The sequence below is a fragment of the Anomaloglossus baeobatrachus genome, chromosome 6, assembly GCF_048569485.1.
Source record: "Anomaloglossus baeobatrachus isolate aAnoBae1 chromosome 6, aAnoBae1.hap1, whole genome shotgun sequence".
NCBI classification, from domain to species: Eukaryota; Metazoa; Chordata; class Amphibia; order Anura; family Aromobatidae; genus Anomaloglossus; species Anomaloglossus baeobatrachus.
Genome location: NC_134358.1, coordinates 478,199,885 through 478,213,112, shown reverse-complemented (window position 1 = coordinate 478,213,112; position 13,228 = coordinate 478,199,885). Strand labels below are relative to the sequence as shown.

The following is a 13,228-nucleotide window of genomic DNA, read 5'->3' as shown; positions in this document are numbered from 1 at the left end:
CTATACATCTGAGGTTTAGGAGAATCAATTCTCAGAAAATAGCCACAACAGAAAAAAGTTAAATTAATAAACTTTATTAAATTAAAAAAATGAAGCAAGAAATAATGGGAAAAGGTACGGCACAGCAAGAGATCATTGTACATAAATATGCGTATTAATAAAACAAGCAGCACAAAAGTATAAGAATACGGAAATGAGAAGTCTTTTAAATTTTGCAAATTAGTAGAAAAAACCATCCCATGAAGCCAAAATCATGCTATATAAATATTTATTGTAACAATGCTTCAAGACACTATAATTCAGACATAGTCAAAAAAATCAAGTGGATAGATAAAGTGCAGAGGGGGAATAGAAAAGACCCCACATGCCCCTGGATGAATATTTAGAAATAGGTAGGGTGAGTCATGCTATTCATGAACAGAGTAGAAAAGCAGGTGCAAGAGATGCACTAATGAAATAGTCATGTCACAACAGTCGGACATCAGTATGAACACTCACCCATGTTAGTACAATAAAAAACCAGGGGCATGTGGGGTCTTTTCTATTCCCCCCTCTGCACTTTATCCACTTGATTTTTTGACTATGTCTGAATTATACTGTCTTGAAGCATTGTTACAATAAATATTTATATAGCATGATTTTGGCTTCATGGGATGGTTTTTTCTACTAATTTGCAAAATTTAAAGACTTCTCATTTCCGTGTTCTTATATGCCTTGAAGTTGTTGCATTATATGTGCCATGAGATTTGCCCTAGGTCCCTGTTTTTTAGTCCTTTACAAAAGTATATAATGTATGATCTGTTAGGAATGTAAGCGAAATACTCAGAAAACAACTATCTAAGAACTACCAGAGTGTAATAGTGCAAACAATATGTAGTCAAAGGGCAGACACTATGTGAATACAAGGACAGTTACAAGGAAAATGCTAAAATGTAAACCATGCACCCACAATGCAAATGTGCAAGCACTACCAAAGTGCAAACAATGTGTTAGCTAGGGGGCGTGGCATAACTTACTATATCAGTCCAGATAGCATCGGCAATAGATACAATACATAATAGATCAACTGTTAGTGCTGGAGATCAACCATTGACGCAGTCGCTAATGTGTTTACATAATAATAGGAACACAGTTGTATAAGTGGTTATTACCTGTGGTCATGTCTGAACAGCTGCTGTGCCGGTGTAAAGGTGGGATCGGGGGTGCCTCTTTGTAGTCGTGGCACTCGCCCCTGGGGCGGCAGGCACACCCCAGACCCAGTTGTCACAAACAAATTCGGGACACATGGAGCACAGGGGAGAAGTAGCATAGATGGACAGTCCCATAACACAGCACCTGTCAAGTCCGGGCCTGTCCTCTGCTGGTGAAGTTCAGCGTTGTCCCTGGCAACGGCAAAGAGTCTAATACTGCCATATAACTCGACAAGTTCTTCTTTATTACATAACAGGTCTGCAGCACATCTATCAATTGAAATAATTTTCTCCTTCATGTTACACTTTCAGTCAAATGTAGTTACTCTCAGGGCTCTGTTACTTAGCCCTCAGCTTACACCACCGCGCAGCTGTTGATCCAGACTTCCAAGAAATAGTACACTCGAGCACTGGTTCACCTTCCTGTCCTCTAAAGGGGCTCATAAAACCTATCCTCTATTCACTGCACTGTTCCCGAGCTCGCCAATACCTAACTCCAAAGTACTTCTCATGCCTTCCCCACGTACCCATGCCAGCCTTCGGCTCAGGTAAGGAACATTAATATAGAAGCTTTTATCTGCGATTCCCTCGCTCTTCAGCTCAACTACATTACAGATGTTCCTCAGCTTTCCACCTCCGTCTCTTTCTTCTCTGCTGCTTCAACTCCCTGTCAGGTCTGTGTCCCAAAGTAGACTAGACTGGTTTCACTTCCTGTCACAACTGTAACTGCCACTGACTCCTTCCCCTAGCCAATCACCAACTGTCAACTGTTACCAGGCAGTTTTCCTACTGTGAGTGTCCTACTCCTGGGTGACATCTAGTGGTGAAACTACCAAGCAGCATTACAATATACCGTATTTTTCCGACCATAAGACGCACTCCACCACCCCCCCCCCCCCCCCAAATGTTGGGGGAAAGTGGGGGGGTGTGTGTCTTATGGTCTTGACTATAGGGCTGCGGCCGGGAATGAGGGAGCTGCAGTGGAGCAAGCCATCGGGGGCATGAGCAGGCTGTAGCAGCGCCTGCCGTGACCACGTGGGCCCGCTCATTACATCATCCCGCCCATCTTCTCTCAGCGCTGAAGCCGGGTGCTGACAGGTGGGCGGGGGGTGCACGCATAGTAAACAGCCGGCCGTGATCTCCCCTGGCAACTACAGCCTGGAGTGATCATGTGCGGCTGTATTCACTGCCCCCCGCACATCATCATTAGCGCGGGGTGCAGTGAATCAGTACGGCATACTCACCGTTCCCCTGCAGCACCGCGATGTCCTCCCATCTGCCAGGCAGCTGATCTGTGTAGAGAGCGGTGAGAACAGCAATGATTTATCGCTGTGTGCGCTGCTAGTCACGTAGGTCAGCTGACCAGCAGACGGGAAGTCGAGCGATGCTGCAAGGGAAGTGACCGTGACTGCTCCAGACAGGTCAGTGGCGCTGCTACCACAACAGACAGGGGGAGGAGCAATGCTGCATGGAGCGAGGAAAGGAGAGTATAAATGTTTTTTTTTATTTTTTGTGTAGTACAGGATACATGCCATATAGCAGGATAAGGGCATATACAAGGATTGCAGTATATATCAGGATGGCAGTATATAGCAGTGGGGGTATATATCAGGATGGCAGTATATAGCAGTGGGGGTATATATCAGGATGGCATTATATAGCAGTGGGGGTAGATATCAGGATGGCAGTATATAGCAGGATAAGGGCATATACAAGGATGGCAGTATATATCAGGATGGCAGTATATAGCATTGAGGGTATATATCAGGATGGCAGTATATAGCAGGATAAGGGCATATACCAGGATGGGTTGCATATACAAGGCAGGAGGATCATTACCAGGATACGGCACCTTTAGTAGAGAATTTGGGGACATAACCCCCCATAACAGTGTCAGCAGCAGATCCTCGCCCCATAACAGTGTGTCATGACCACATTTTTTTTTTAAACATCTTTTTATTAAATTTTAACCGAATTTCTTTTACAATCTGCTCTTATACAAAGAGCATTTCATTGATGACATTATAATCAAAACAGTCCCGCCCACCCCTCCCCCCGCTCTGCGTGCGACCAGAAGCAACTTAAAATGGTAACTTATGTAACTGGTATGTGTCCATTGAGCAGTTCAAAAAGGTACCAAGAGGTCTGTCCAAACTGAGATTTAAGTCTATCCTTAAGCACTGTAGCCAAGTTAGGTATAAATAAAGACCATGTTTCAAAGAAACGCTTAGTCAGCTTCTCCTTATTCGACAGTGCATCCAGCCAGTCCATTTTGAATATGAACATTAGTTTTGTTTGGATAAACGCTAGAGAGGGTGCTTCAGGATTTACCCAGAGATGTAGGATACTTTTCCTAGTGGCCGAGGCCCAAATAGTTAACATTGCCCTGGTACCTCTCGGAAGACTTTGTTGAGCCTCCTCCAACATGTTAAAAATCGCCCACTGTGGTGTCAGAGCAAACTGAATATTGTATGTGTTTTGTAAGACTGAGTGAACGCTTCTCCATACTCCCTGTATCTGAACACAGTCCCATAAGTGGTGAAACAGGTCAGTGTCTCTTATGCCACATTTAGAACAAGAGTATAAGGCATCTGTGTCCATTTTTTATTGAATTTTTGGAGTAATATATGCTCTATGTAGAATCATCAAGGCCATATCTGTGTAGCTACTGGATGACAGAAATTTACGTTGCAACAGCGTGGCTTGTAAAAAATCCTTTACCTCGAACTCTGGCATGTCTACCTTCCATTTTGCTGGACCTGTTGTTTTCCCCTCCCATGTCCAAACTGTACGCAACATTGAATAAACCTGACTAGTCGAGGACGCCTGGCTTCTTGCCCTCCTAAGAAAGTTATCCACACTTCCTCCAAGATCTCCCTTTGGCTTGTCAACAAGATATTTTTGTGCCAAGCTACGCGCCTGAAGAAAAAGAAAAGGCCGACCCACAAAAGCTGGAAATCGGTGTGCCGCCTTCTCGTAAGAAAGCAACGACCAATCAGGCTCCATTAGATCTGCAGCATAAGCACAACCCTGCATTGACAATGTTTCATAAATCCTCTGAGGGCGACCCTGGAGGAATCTCGGATTTCCAATAAAGGGTTGAAATGGGGAACTTGAAGTGTTAATTTTACCAAGTTTCCTCACCTTCCTCCACGTTAGTATAGTATGCCATAGTGTTGGATGATCCCTAACCTCACTCGGTATTTCCTCGTTCCCTAAATGCAGCAATGCTGTTAACGAGACTTGTGAACATAGCTGTTGTTCCAATTGTACATTGGCAAAGTGAGATACTCCTCGCACCCAGTCCACCACATATCTAAAATTTGCTGCTAGATTATATCTGCCCAGATCTGGAAGATTTATGCCCCCTGCCCCTTTTGGTAATTGAAGCTTGATTAAGCTGATCCTAGTACGCCCCTTGTGCCCCCAAATGAATTTTCCAAAGGATGAATTTAGTAGCTTAATATCTGATTTGCGTTGAAGCAACGGGAGAGTCTGAAATAAGAAATTACCACATTTTTTGCTTAATTTTATTTTCCCATTTTCCTCCTCTAAAACCAGGGAGCGTCTTATGGTCCGGTGCGTCTTAGGCTGGGGCCACACGGGCACTACTGCGATCCCCTTGCATGAGACTCGGCTCGTGCTGGCAGTACAGCAGAGCCGAGTCTCATGCTTGTGTCCTTGCAACTGAGGTCCGTTCGTGCGAGCAGACCTCAGCTGCGGGGGGCGGGCCGGCACTCAGGAGGGGAGGGAGGGATTTCTCTCCCTCTCTCCTGCGTAGTCAGCTATAGCCATTCTCGCATTGCACTGGCAGTACACCGGTGTACCGCGAGTGCAGTGCGATTTTTCTCTCGCCCCATTCACTTGAATGGGTGCGAGAGAAAGAGTCTCGGATTACAATCGCAGCATGCTGCGATTGTTTTCTCAGTCCGATTAGGGCTGAGAAAATAATCGCCCATGTGTGCTGACACACAGGCTAGAATTGGTCCGAGGGGAATGCGATGTTTTATCGCACTCCACTCGCACAGATTTTCTCGCCGTGTGGCTTAGCCCTTATAGTCTGAAAAATACGGTACATAAAACTCTAATACATCCTTATAACATATTATAAAGATTAATAACCACATTTTAGAAACATGTGATGTCTTCTGGGGGTTTCTTCTCCCAGGGGGCTCGACCACCCCCTTACACCAGCACCAGGTTCCAAAATCCCTACAAGCATTTCGGCGTACCTTTTTGTCAGGGGGCGTGGATCCCATGTAGCTATTGTAGTTACGATCTGGATTGATATAGTAATTTATATATGCCCCCTGGCTGCACATTGTTTGCACTTTGGTAGTGCTTGCACATTTGCATTGTGGGTGCTTTGTTTACATTTTAGCATTGTCCTTGTAACTGCCCTTGTATTCACATAGTGTCTAATATATGCCCTTTTAAAAATTGGTTTTAAAGCTTCTGAAGTTTATTAGCTTTCTGCTCAGTGTGGAATAAATTCATAAACTCTAGCTATGGGTGGATGTGATATGACCATAACTGCTTTTGTAAAGTAATAGAGAATTATGGGGAATACTGAGAGTTAAAGGAAAAAACTTTAAAGGGAATTTGTCAACTGGATTTGCCCCCCGCCCCCCAATTCTTTATAAGTGCATGTAGCGCTTTCAAAAACAAGTCCAGCAATACCTTTACATGGCCAGTCTTTTACTCGTTTACTGAGAAATGTGTTTTAAGTGATATGCTACTGAGGGTATAGATCTGAAGCCTCTGTCAATCCAGCTCTATTGTCTGCCCAATGCTGCCTTCTGCTTATTGATTGACTGCTCCTTTGCCTGAATTTAAAATTGCATAAAGGCTGTCAGTCAAGCAGAAGGAGGCCGCACTGGATGGAGAATAGAGCTGGACTGACAGTCTTTAGATATGCAAATGAGGCTGAAGATCTATTTGTAGATCAGTTCAAATGCTGATTTCTCAGTATTGGTGGATCAGACTGGCCATGTAAAGGGATTGCTGGACTTATCTTTGATAGAGCTACATGCACATATAAATAGTTTGGGAGGTGAACTCTTGCTGACAGAGGTGTATTGTGGGTGCTCAGATAATAGTTTCACTATGAAAATTAGTTAAGCTTGTTCCGTTTGTTTATCTACATTTGTTAATGTTTTAAATCTTCTTATCCCTATAGGCGTTATTAAGTGATTTGGTCCAAAAGTGGTTTCCTGAGCTTCCTTTAATATACTTTGATGCAGGGATAACCAGCTACATGGTAGGCCAGAGTAAGAGGTAGTCATTGACCGATTGTAGTGATGATGTAGTGGGTAATGTGTATATATATGCCTTCTTCTGTCTCTGTAGAAATCAGGGGGTCTTTTATCGGGTAGTATGGAGAGGGAGCTGTTTGACGCTGAACCACTCAAGGAATTTAGCAGCAAACGCCCTTTAGTATGCACTCACGTCCAGAACCAAAAAGTTTTACTCAAGGTATAGTATATGTGCTACTTTATATTGTGTATCAATGTGTGTTTGTTTTCTTTGATATAGTTTTAAGAGAATGTGTCATCAGAAAATCACCTGTTAGGTTTTTATGTAAAATGCATTTTTTTCTTTTTTACAAATGTTTGATAATTTTTTTTTCCCCAGTTTTTTTTTTTTATACCACTGCAAAGTTTACATGACATTACTTTGTGAAAAAACTGACATCACACCCAGCACTAGGACCAAACTGATGCCATACTGATTGCATACTGGCCACTATAGAGATGAAAATAATCATTTTCTGAATTAAAATTGGATGTTTTTTTTTTTTTTCTTTTTTTCTTATAAATGCTCGTTTGATCTATGCTTCATACCTCCTGTCCATTTCAGGAGCCTCATAAACACAAGCAGTACTGACTGAGATCAATATTCACTTGTATACAAGTCCGATTTCGGCACATGTTCCGATGTGGACCAAGGTCATTGTGAAGGGAGGGCGAGGAGGTGTGCTGTCATCATCACCACTGATTGTGAATGGCGGATCCTATGGTATCTGTAATATCTGTCATTGTACTTCTGGCTGCCATGAGAAAGAGATTGCCGGAAAGTCTTCGGTAAAGAACGGGCCTAATGGCCACTGTAAAAGTAGTTGTTGTTGTCAGGTTTTTAAATTTTAATAGTGATCTTGAAAATTGAAATGACAATAGTAATTATAATAATAAAAAACTTAAAAACAATAAAATATTTAAAGGGAACCTGTCAGGAAAAAAAGCATTCTAACCTACAAGCAGGGTGATGTGTGAGCTAGTAACCCCTTCCTACCCATCCCTGTGTTGTAATATTGTGTAATATGAAAGTAATAAAATAATTTTATTACTTGCATATGTAAATGAGCTATGTAAATTATGTAAATGTAAATGTAAATAAGCAGGGGCAGTAGCCCTATGGGCGTCGCATCACCCCATGGGCGTTTGCATGCTTTCCATGTGGGCGTGATGCCATGGATTTACATGAGTGACGGTAACATCTGCTCCTTCAGAATCCCGTGCATGCGCACTTAACATTCTCGCCGCCGCCTCATCCTGCTGTTTACTTGCAGAGTTCAGACGCGCACTGCGTATGACCGGAACCACAGGAGTCTTCTGAGCATGTGCAGTGTGCGTCTGAAGCTGGCAAGCAAGTACCCGGATAGCAAAGCTGAGGGAATGGTAAGTGCACACGTGTGGGATCTCAAGAAGCAGACGTTACCATCGCTCATGTAAATCCATGGTATCACGCCCACAGGGGCGATGCTACGCACAGGGAACTAGAGACCCTGCACATTTACCTAGGGAATATGTAAGTAATAAAGCATATTTTATTACTTTCATATTACACAATATTACAACACAGGGATGGGTAGGAAGGGGTTATGAGGCCACACATGCACCTGCTTGTAGGTTTTAACGCTTTTTTTGACCTGACAGGTTCCCTTTTAATATAAAATCCTGACAATTGGTCATGTTCTGATGACAGTCCCTCCTGTTTGCAAACTCCTGCACAGATAATTTCCCGGTGGCAGGGGGGAGGGGGTGGCTAGAGAATCACAGAGCTCAGGGACTCACACTGTTTATTATCTGCTCTGTTTATTTGATCTAGCAGAAAAGCCGTCTGATAACCACCAGTGACACGCTGTGTGCTGACTAGAGGGAGAGGGAGGAAAACCATCAGAAGCTCCTTTCCCACCGTTTTTTTTACTACCCCCAGCAGGGGGGGGGGGCACACTGGCTACTTCCTCGCGCTCTTTTAGCGCTAAGCCACATCCCCCGCGGTCGCGATAAGCCCCGCCCCCCGGAAAGCGTGGGAAGATCTCCAGCCATCGGCTGATTCTAGTAAGGTGCCGCTCACTGTAGCTCTGCTGAGCATTGCTCCCCCTCCTAGCATACTCCTATCAGGAACATGCAGAATTCAAAAGGCACTAAGAGGGCTAAGGCTCACATAGTCTATTATTCAGCCTGCACTGCCCCTCTTCGCTCTGAGTCCTGTGCCCCTATAGCCCTCCAAGACCCCCCTGCCACCACCGCCGCAACTGTCAGCCCAGAGCCTAGGGCTCCTAGCCCACCGGAATGGGCACAGTTTCTGTCCCAATCCATGGAAAAACTGTCCTCCTTTAAGAGGGCAAGGAAACCCCAAAAGTTTTTCGCTGATCACCCTGAGTTTCAGGATATACTCACAAAGCAAAGGGAGAAGCCTAACAGCGCTTCGGTAACCGAAAACTCATGGAGTCCCGGTACCCTTTTTTGCCTCACCTGCCCCTAAGGGCTGGGCCGATCCGCCCTCGGTCGACCTCCCCCGGTCTCCCGCCTTACCACAAAGACGCTCCTGTCTTTACCCGATAGTTCCTCCATCAAGGACCCGACAGACAGGTGGAGCACCTCGCCCGCTCTGCTTTTGAGGCTGCGGGCTCCTCCCTCTCGCCCTCCTTTGCCTCTGTGTGGGTCGCAAAGGCGATCTCTGTCTGAGCAGAATCCCTTAATGCTTCGCTTGAGGAATCCCAGTTCACTCATACCTTCACAGAGGTAACAGCTCAAATTGCTGCTGCGGCGGAGTACCTCACGCAGGCCTCCATGGACGCTGCTACCTGCGCAGCGTTTGCCGCCTCAAATACCATAGCCATCCGTAGAGCTCTCTGGCTCCGACAATGGCGAGCGGACTCTGCCTCCAAGAAGTCTCTCACGGGCCTCCCCTTTTTTCCAGACCGATTGTTTGGCGAACGTCTGGACAAGCTCATTTCTGACGCCACGGGAGGAAAGAGTACCTCCCCCCCCCCAGCTGAAGTCCAGGACGTCCTTCACCAGACGTCCACAGTCCTCGTTCCGCTCCTTTCGGAACTCATTTGGTTGGTCGACACCCCGTGCTGTCCACGCCACCAGCCGCGAACTACGCAGGGACCGACCTTCTCAGCTCTCCCCGAAACCTACTTAGTCATGGCAGCCTAGACCGAAACAGTCCAGGACTAGGGAGACTCGGCCACGACGTTTTCCCCCCTCATGACTCCTTCGGCGCCCCAGAAGACACACTCATTGTAGGAGGTCGACTGCGGCTCTTTCAACACATCTGGGCTGCCGCCTCAGAAAATGGGTGCAAGACCTTGTGTCTTCCGGTTACCACATAGAATTTCGGACCCGACCCCTGAGTCGTTTCTAACAGCAGGAGTGATAATACCTGTCCCAGACGACGAGAAGTTCAGGGGTTTTTATTCCAACCTCTTTGTGGTCCCCAAAAAGGATGTGTCAGTTCCACCCATCCTGGACCTCAAACACCTAAACAAGCATGTGCACGTACGGAGATTCAGAATGGAGTCCCTAAGGTCCATTATTGCATCCATGGTCGAAGGGGAATTCCTCGCATCCATAGACATCAAGGACGCGTACCTGCACATACCCATCTCCCCAGATCACCAAAAGTTCCTCCGCTTTGCAATTCAGGACTCCCACTTTCAGTTTGTAGCTCTACCCTTCGGCCTTGCCACCGCACCAAAGGTCTTCACCAACGTCATGGCGGCCGCCATGAGCGTCCTTTACGCCAGGGGCGTGGTCGTTCCCCTTACTTGGACGACCTCATCAAGGCCCCCTCCTTCCACGACTGCTCAACCAGCGTACAGATCACTGTGGACACCCTATCCCGCTTAGGGTGGCTAGTGAATATGGACAAATCATCCCCGGTCCCATCACGATCCATCACCTTCCTGGGCATGTCCCTGGACACCCGTCGGGGCTTGATCCTTCTCCCTCAGGACAAGGCGATCGCTCTTCAACGAGTGGTACGCTACCTTCTACGTCCTCCGTCTCGCTCCATTCGATTCAGCATGAATGTGCTCGGCAGGATGGTGGCGGCTATGGAAGCAGTACCCTTTGCTCAACTGCACCTCCGCCCACTGCAGCTAGCCCTTCTAGCGGCCTGGGACAAGAGCCCCTTCTCCCTGGACAGACATCTTCACCTGACGCCTTCAGTCAGGTACGCACTCCGCTGGTGGCTTCGGTCCTCATCCCTATCGAAGGGGAGATCCTTTCTCCCAGTGAACTGGCTTGTTCTGACCACGGACGCCAGCCTCCTAGGCTGGGGAGCAGTGTACCGGCACCACACTGCTCAAGGACGTTAGACGCCCCAGGAATCTTCCCTACCCATAAACACCCTGGAACTCCGCGTGATCTTCCTCGCGCTCAGGGCGTTCTGCCCTCTGCTAGCGGGTCATCAGATTCGGGTCCAATCGGACAATGCGACAGCTGTAGCCTATATCAATCGGCAGGGGGGCACCCGCAGCAAAGTGGCTTATCTCGAGGCCCATAGGATCCTCAGCTGGGCTGAATCGACGGGATCAGTGATATCAGCGGTACACATACCGGGGGTAGAGAACTGGGCAGGAGACTTTCTAAGTCGCCAAGGCCTAGCCGCCGGAGAGAATGGTCTCTCCACCCAGATGTGTTTCTACACATCTGCACTCGCTGGGGCACACCAGACGTGGACCTAATGGCCTCAAGGTTGAATGCAAAGGTACCCGCGTTCATAGCCAGTCCATCGGCGCGGATGCTCTAGTCTGCTCCTGGCACCACTTCCGCCTGCCTTACATATTTCTACCTCTTCCCCTGCTGCCGCGGGTGATCAGGAAGATCAAGGCAGAGGGAGTCCCGGTGATACTGATGGCACCGGACTGGCCCAGGCGTGCCTGGTACGCCGAATTAGTACAAATGCTCACACACGCACCGTGGCGCCTTCCAGACATCCCAGACTTGCTGACCCAAGGGCCCATTTCCCATCAGAACTCCAGAGCCCTGAAGCTGACGGCATGGCCATTGAGACCTGAGTATTAACAAGAGCGGGGTTCTCCCCCGCGGTTATTTCCACCATGATCAGCGCCCGAAAGCCTGCTTCATCCCGCATTTACCACCGTACGTGGAAAATCTTCCTTTTATGGTGCAGAGACACTAACGTCCAGCCTATACCTCTGGCCATCCCCAGAATTCTCGACTTTCTACAGTCTGGCTTGCAAGCGGGGTTGGCTCTCATTTCCCTTAACGACCGCGGGCAGTAAAATTACGTCCTAGCGGTCATAACCTTACTGCCCACGGTCTGCTGGCAGCAGCATGCTGCGATCGGCACACATCTCAGCTTATTTTCACAGCTGAGATGTGTGCCTGCTAGGCACGAGCAGAATCGCTATCTGCTCGTGCCGTTTAACCCCTTATATGGCGCTGTCAATATGTGACAGCGCCACTATATGCGCGATCGCGGTAAACTTTTACTTACCGCCCGATACCGGAAGTCACGTGACGCGATCACGTGACTTCCGATAGTTGTCATGGTAGCACAGGGTCATGTGATGACTCCTGTACTACACATGACTTGCTTTCACTTTCGCTGTGCCCGCTGCACAGTGTATAGCTGTGATCAGCAGATAGTGCAGAGCGATCGGAATGCTGATCGCAATAGCCCCCTAGGGGGACTAGTAAAATAAAAAAAAGTTTTAAAAAATTAAAAAAACCCCTAAAAGTTCAAATCACCCCCCATTCGCCCCATTGAAAATTGTTAAAAAAAATATACACACATTTGGTATCTATCAAAATATAAAATCAATTAATCTGATCAGTATACGGCGTAGCGGCAAAAAAATTCCAAACGCCAAAACGACGTTTTTTGTCGCCACAACTTTTGCGCAAAATGCAATAAGAGGCGATCAAAACGTAGCATCTGCGCAAAAATGGTACCGTTAAAAACATCAGCTCAAGATGCAAAAAATAAGCCGTCACTGAGCCATAGATCACAAAAATGAGAACGTTACGGGTCACGGAATATGGCGTAAAACGTGCGCCACTTTTTTCGGACAAACTTCCGATTTTTTTTAACCCCTTATATAAAAGTAAACCTATACATGTTTGGTGTCTACGAACTCGCACTGACCTGAGGCATCACACCCACACATCAGTTTTACCATATAGTGAACACAGTGAATAAAATATCTCAAAAACCATAGTGCTATCGCACTTTTTTTGCAAGTTTTCTGCATTTTGAATTTTTTTGCCGTTTTCCAGTACACTATATGGTAAAACTGATGGTTTCATTTAAAAGTTCAGCTCGTTCCGCAAAAAATGAGCCCTCACATGACCATATTGACTGAAAAAAAAAAAGTTACGTCTCTCAGAAAAAGAATGGCGAAAAAAAAAACGGAAAGCGAAAAATCGTCCGTTCGTGAAGGGGTTAAAGGGCAGGTCTCAGCGCTGTTTCTTCTACCAATGCCGCCTGGCTCAAAAACCGCAAGTCAAGACCTTCCTCCAGGGCGTTTCCCCGTACAAACGGCCACTGGACCCATGGGACCTCAACCTCGTTCTGGATGGTCTCCAGAGGTCTCCCTTGGAACCCCTCTAGGAATCCTCCCTTGCTCTTCTGTCCTGTAAGGTAACATTCCTGTTACGTCCATCAGACGGGTTTCGGAGCTAGCAGCACTCTCTTGCCGCGAGCCTTTCCTGATCTTTCACCAGGACAAGGTGGTTCTGCGCCCCCTTCCGGATTTCCTTCTAAAGGTTCTTACCCCG

General features: G+C 46.9%; 1 protein-coding gene across 1 annotated transcript in view; it reads left to right on the top strand.

Moving 5' to 3' along the window:
• STK31 (serine/threonine kinase 31) overlaps window positions 1-13,228 on the top strand; it is a 267,725-nt gene that overhangs the window by 175,746 nt on the left and 78,751 nt on the right. The window contains exons 17-18 of the mRNA XM_075315356.1: window positions 6,370-6,450; window positions 6,540-6,665. Coding sequence (XP_075171471.1) covers window positions 6,370-6,450; window positions 6,540-6,665 — 207 coding nt within the window. The remainder of the gene's footprint in view (window positions 1-6,369; window positions 6,451-6,539; window positions 6,666-13,228) is intronic.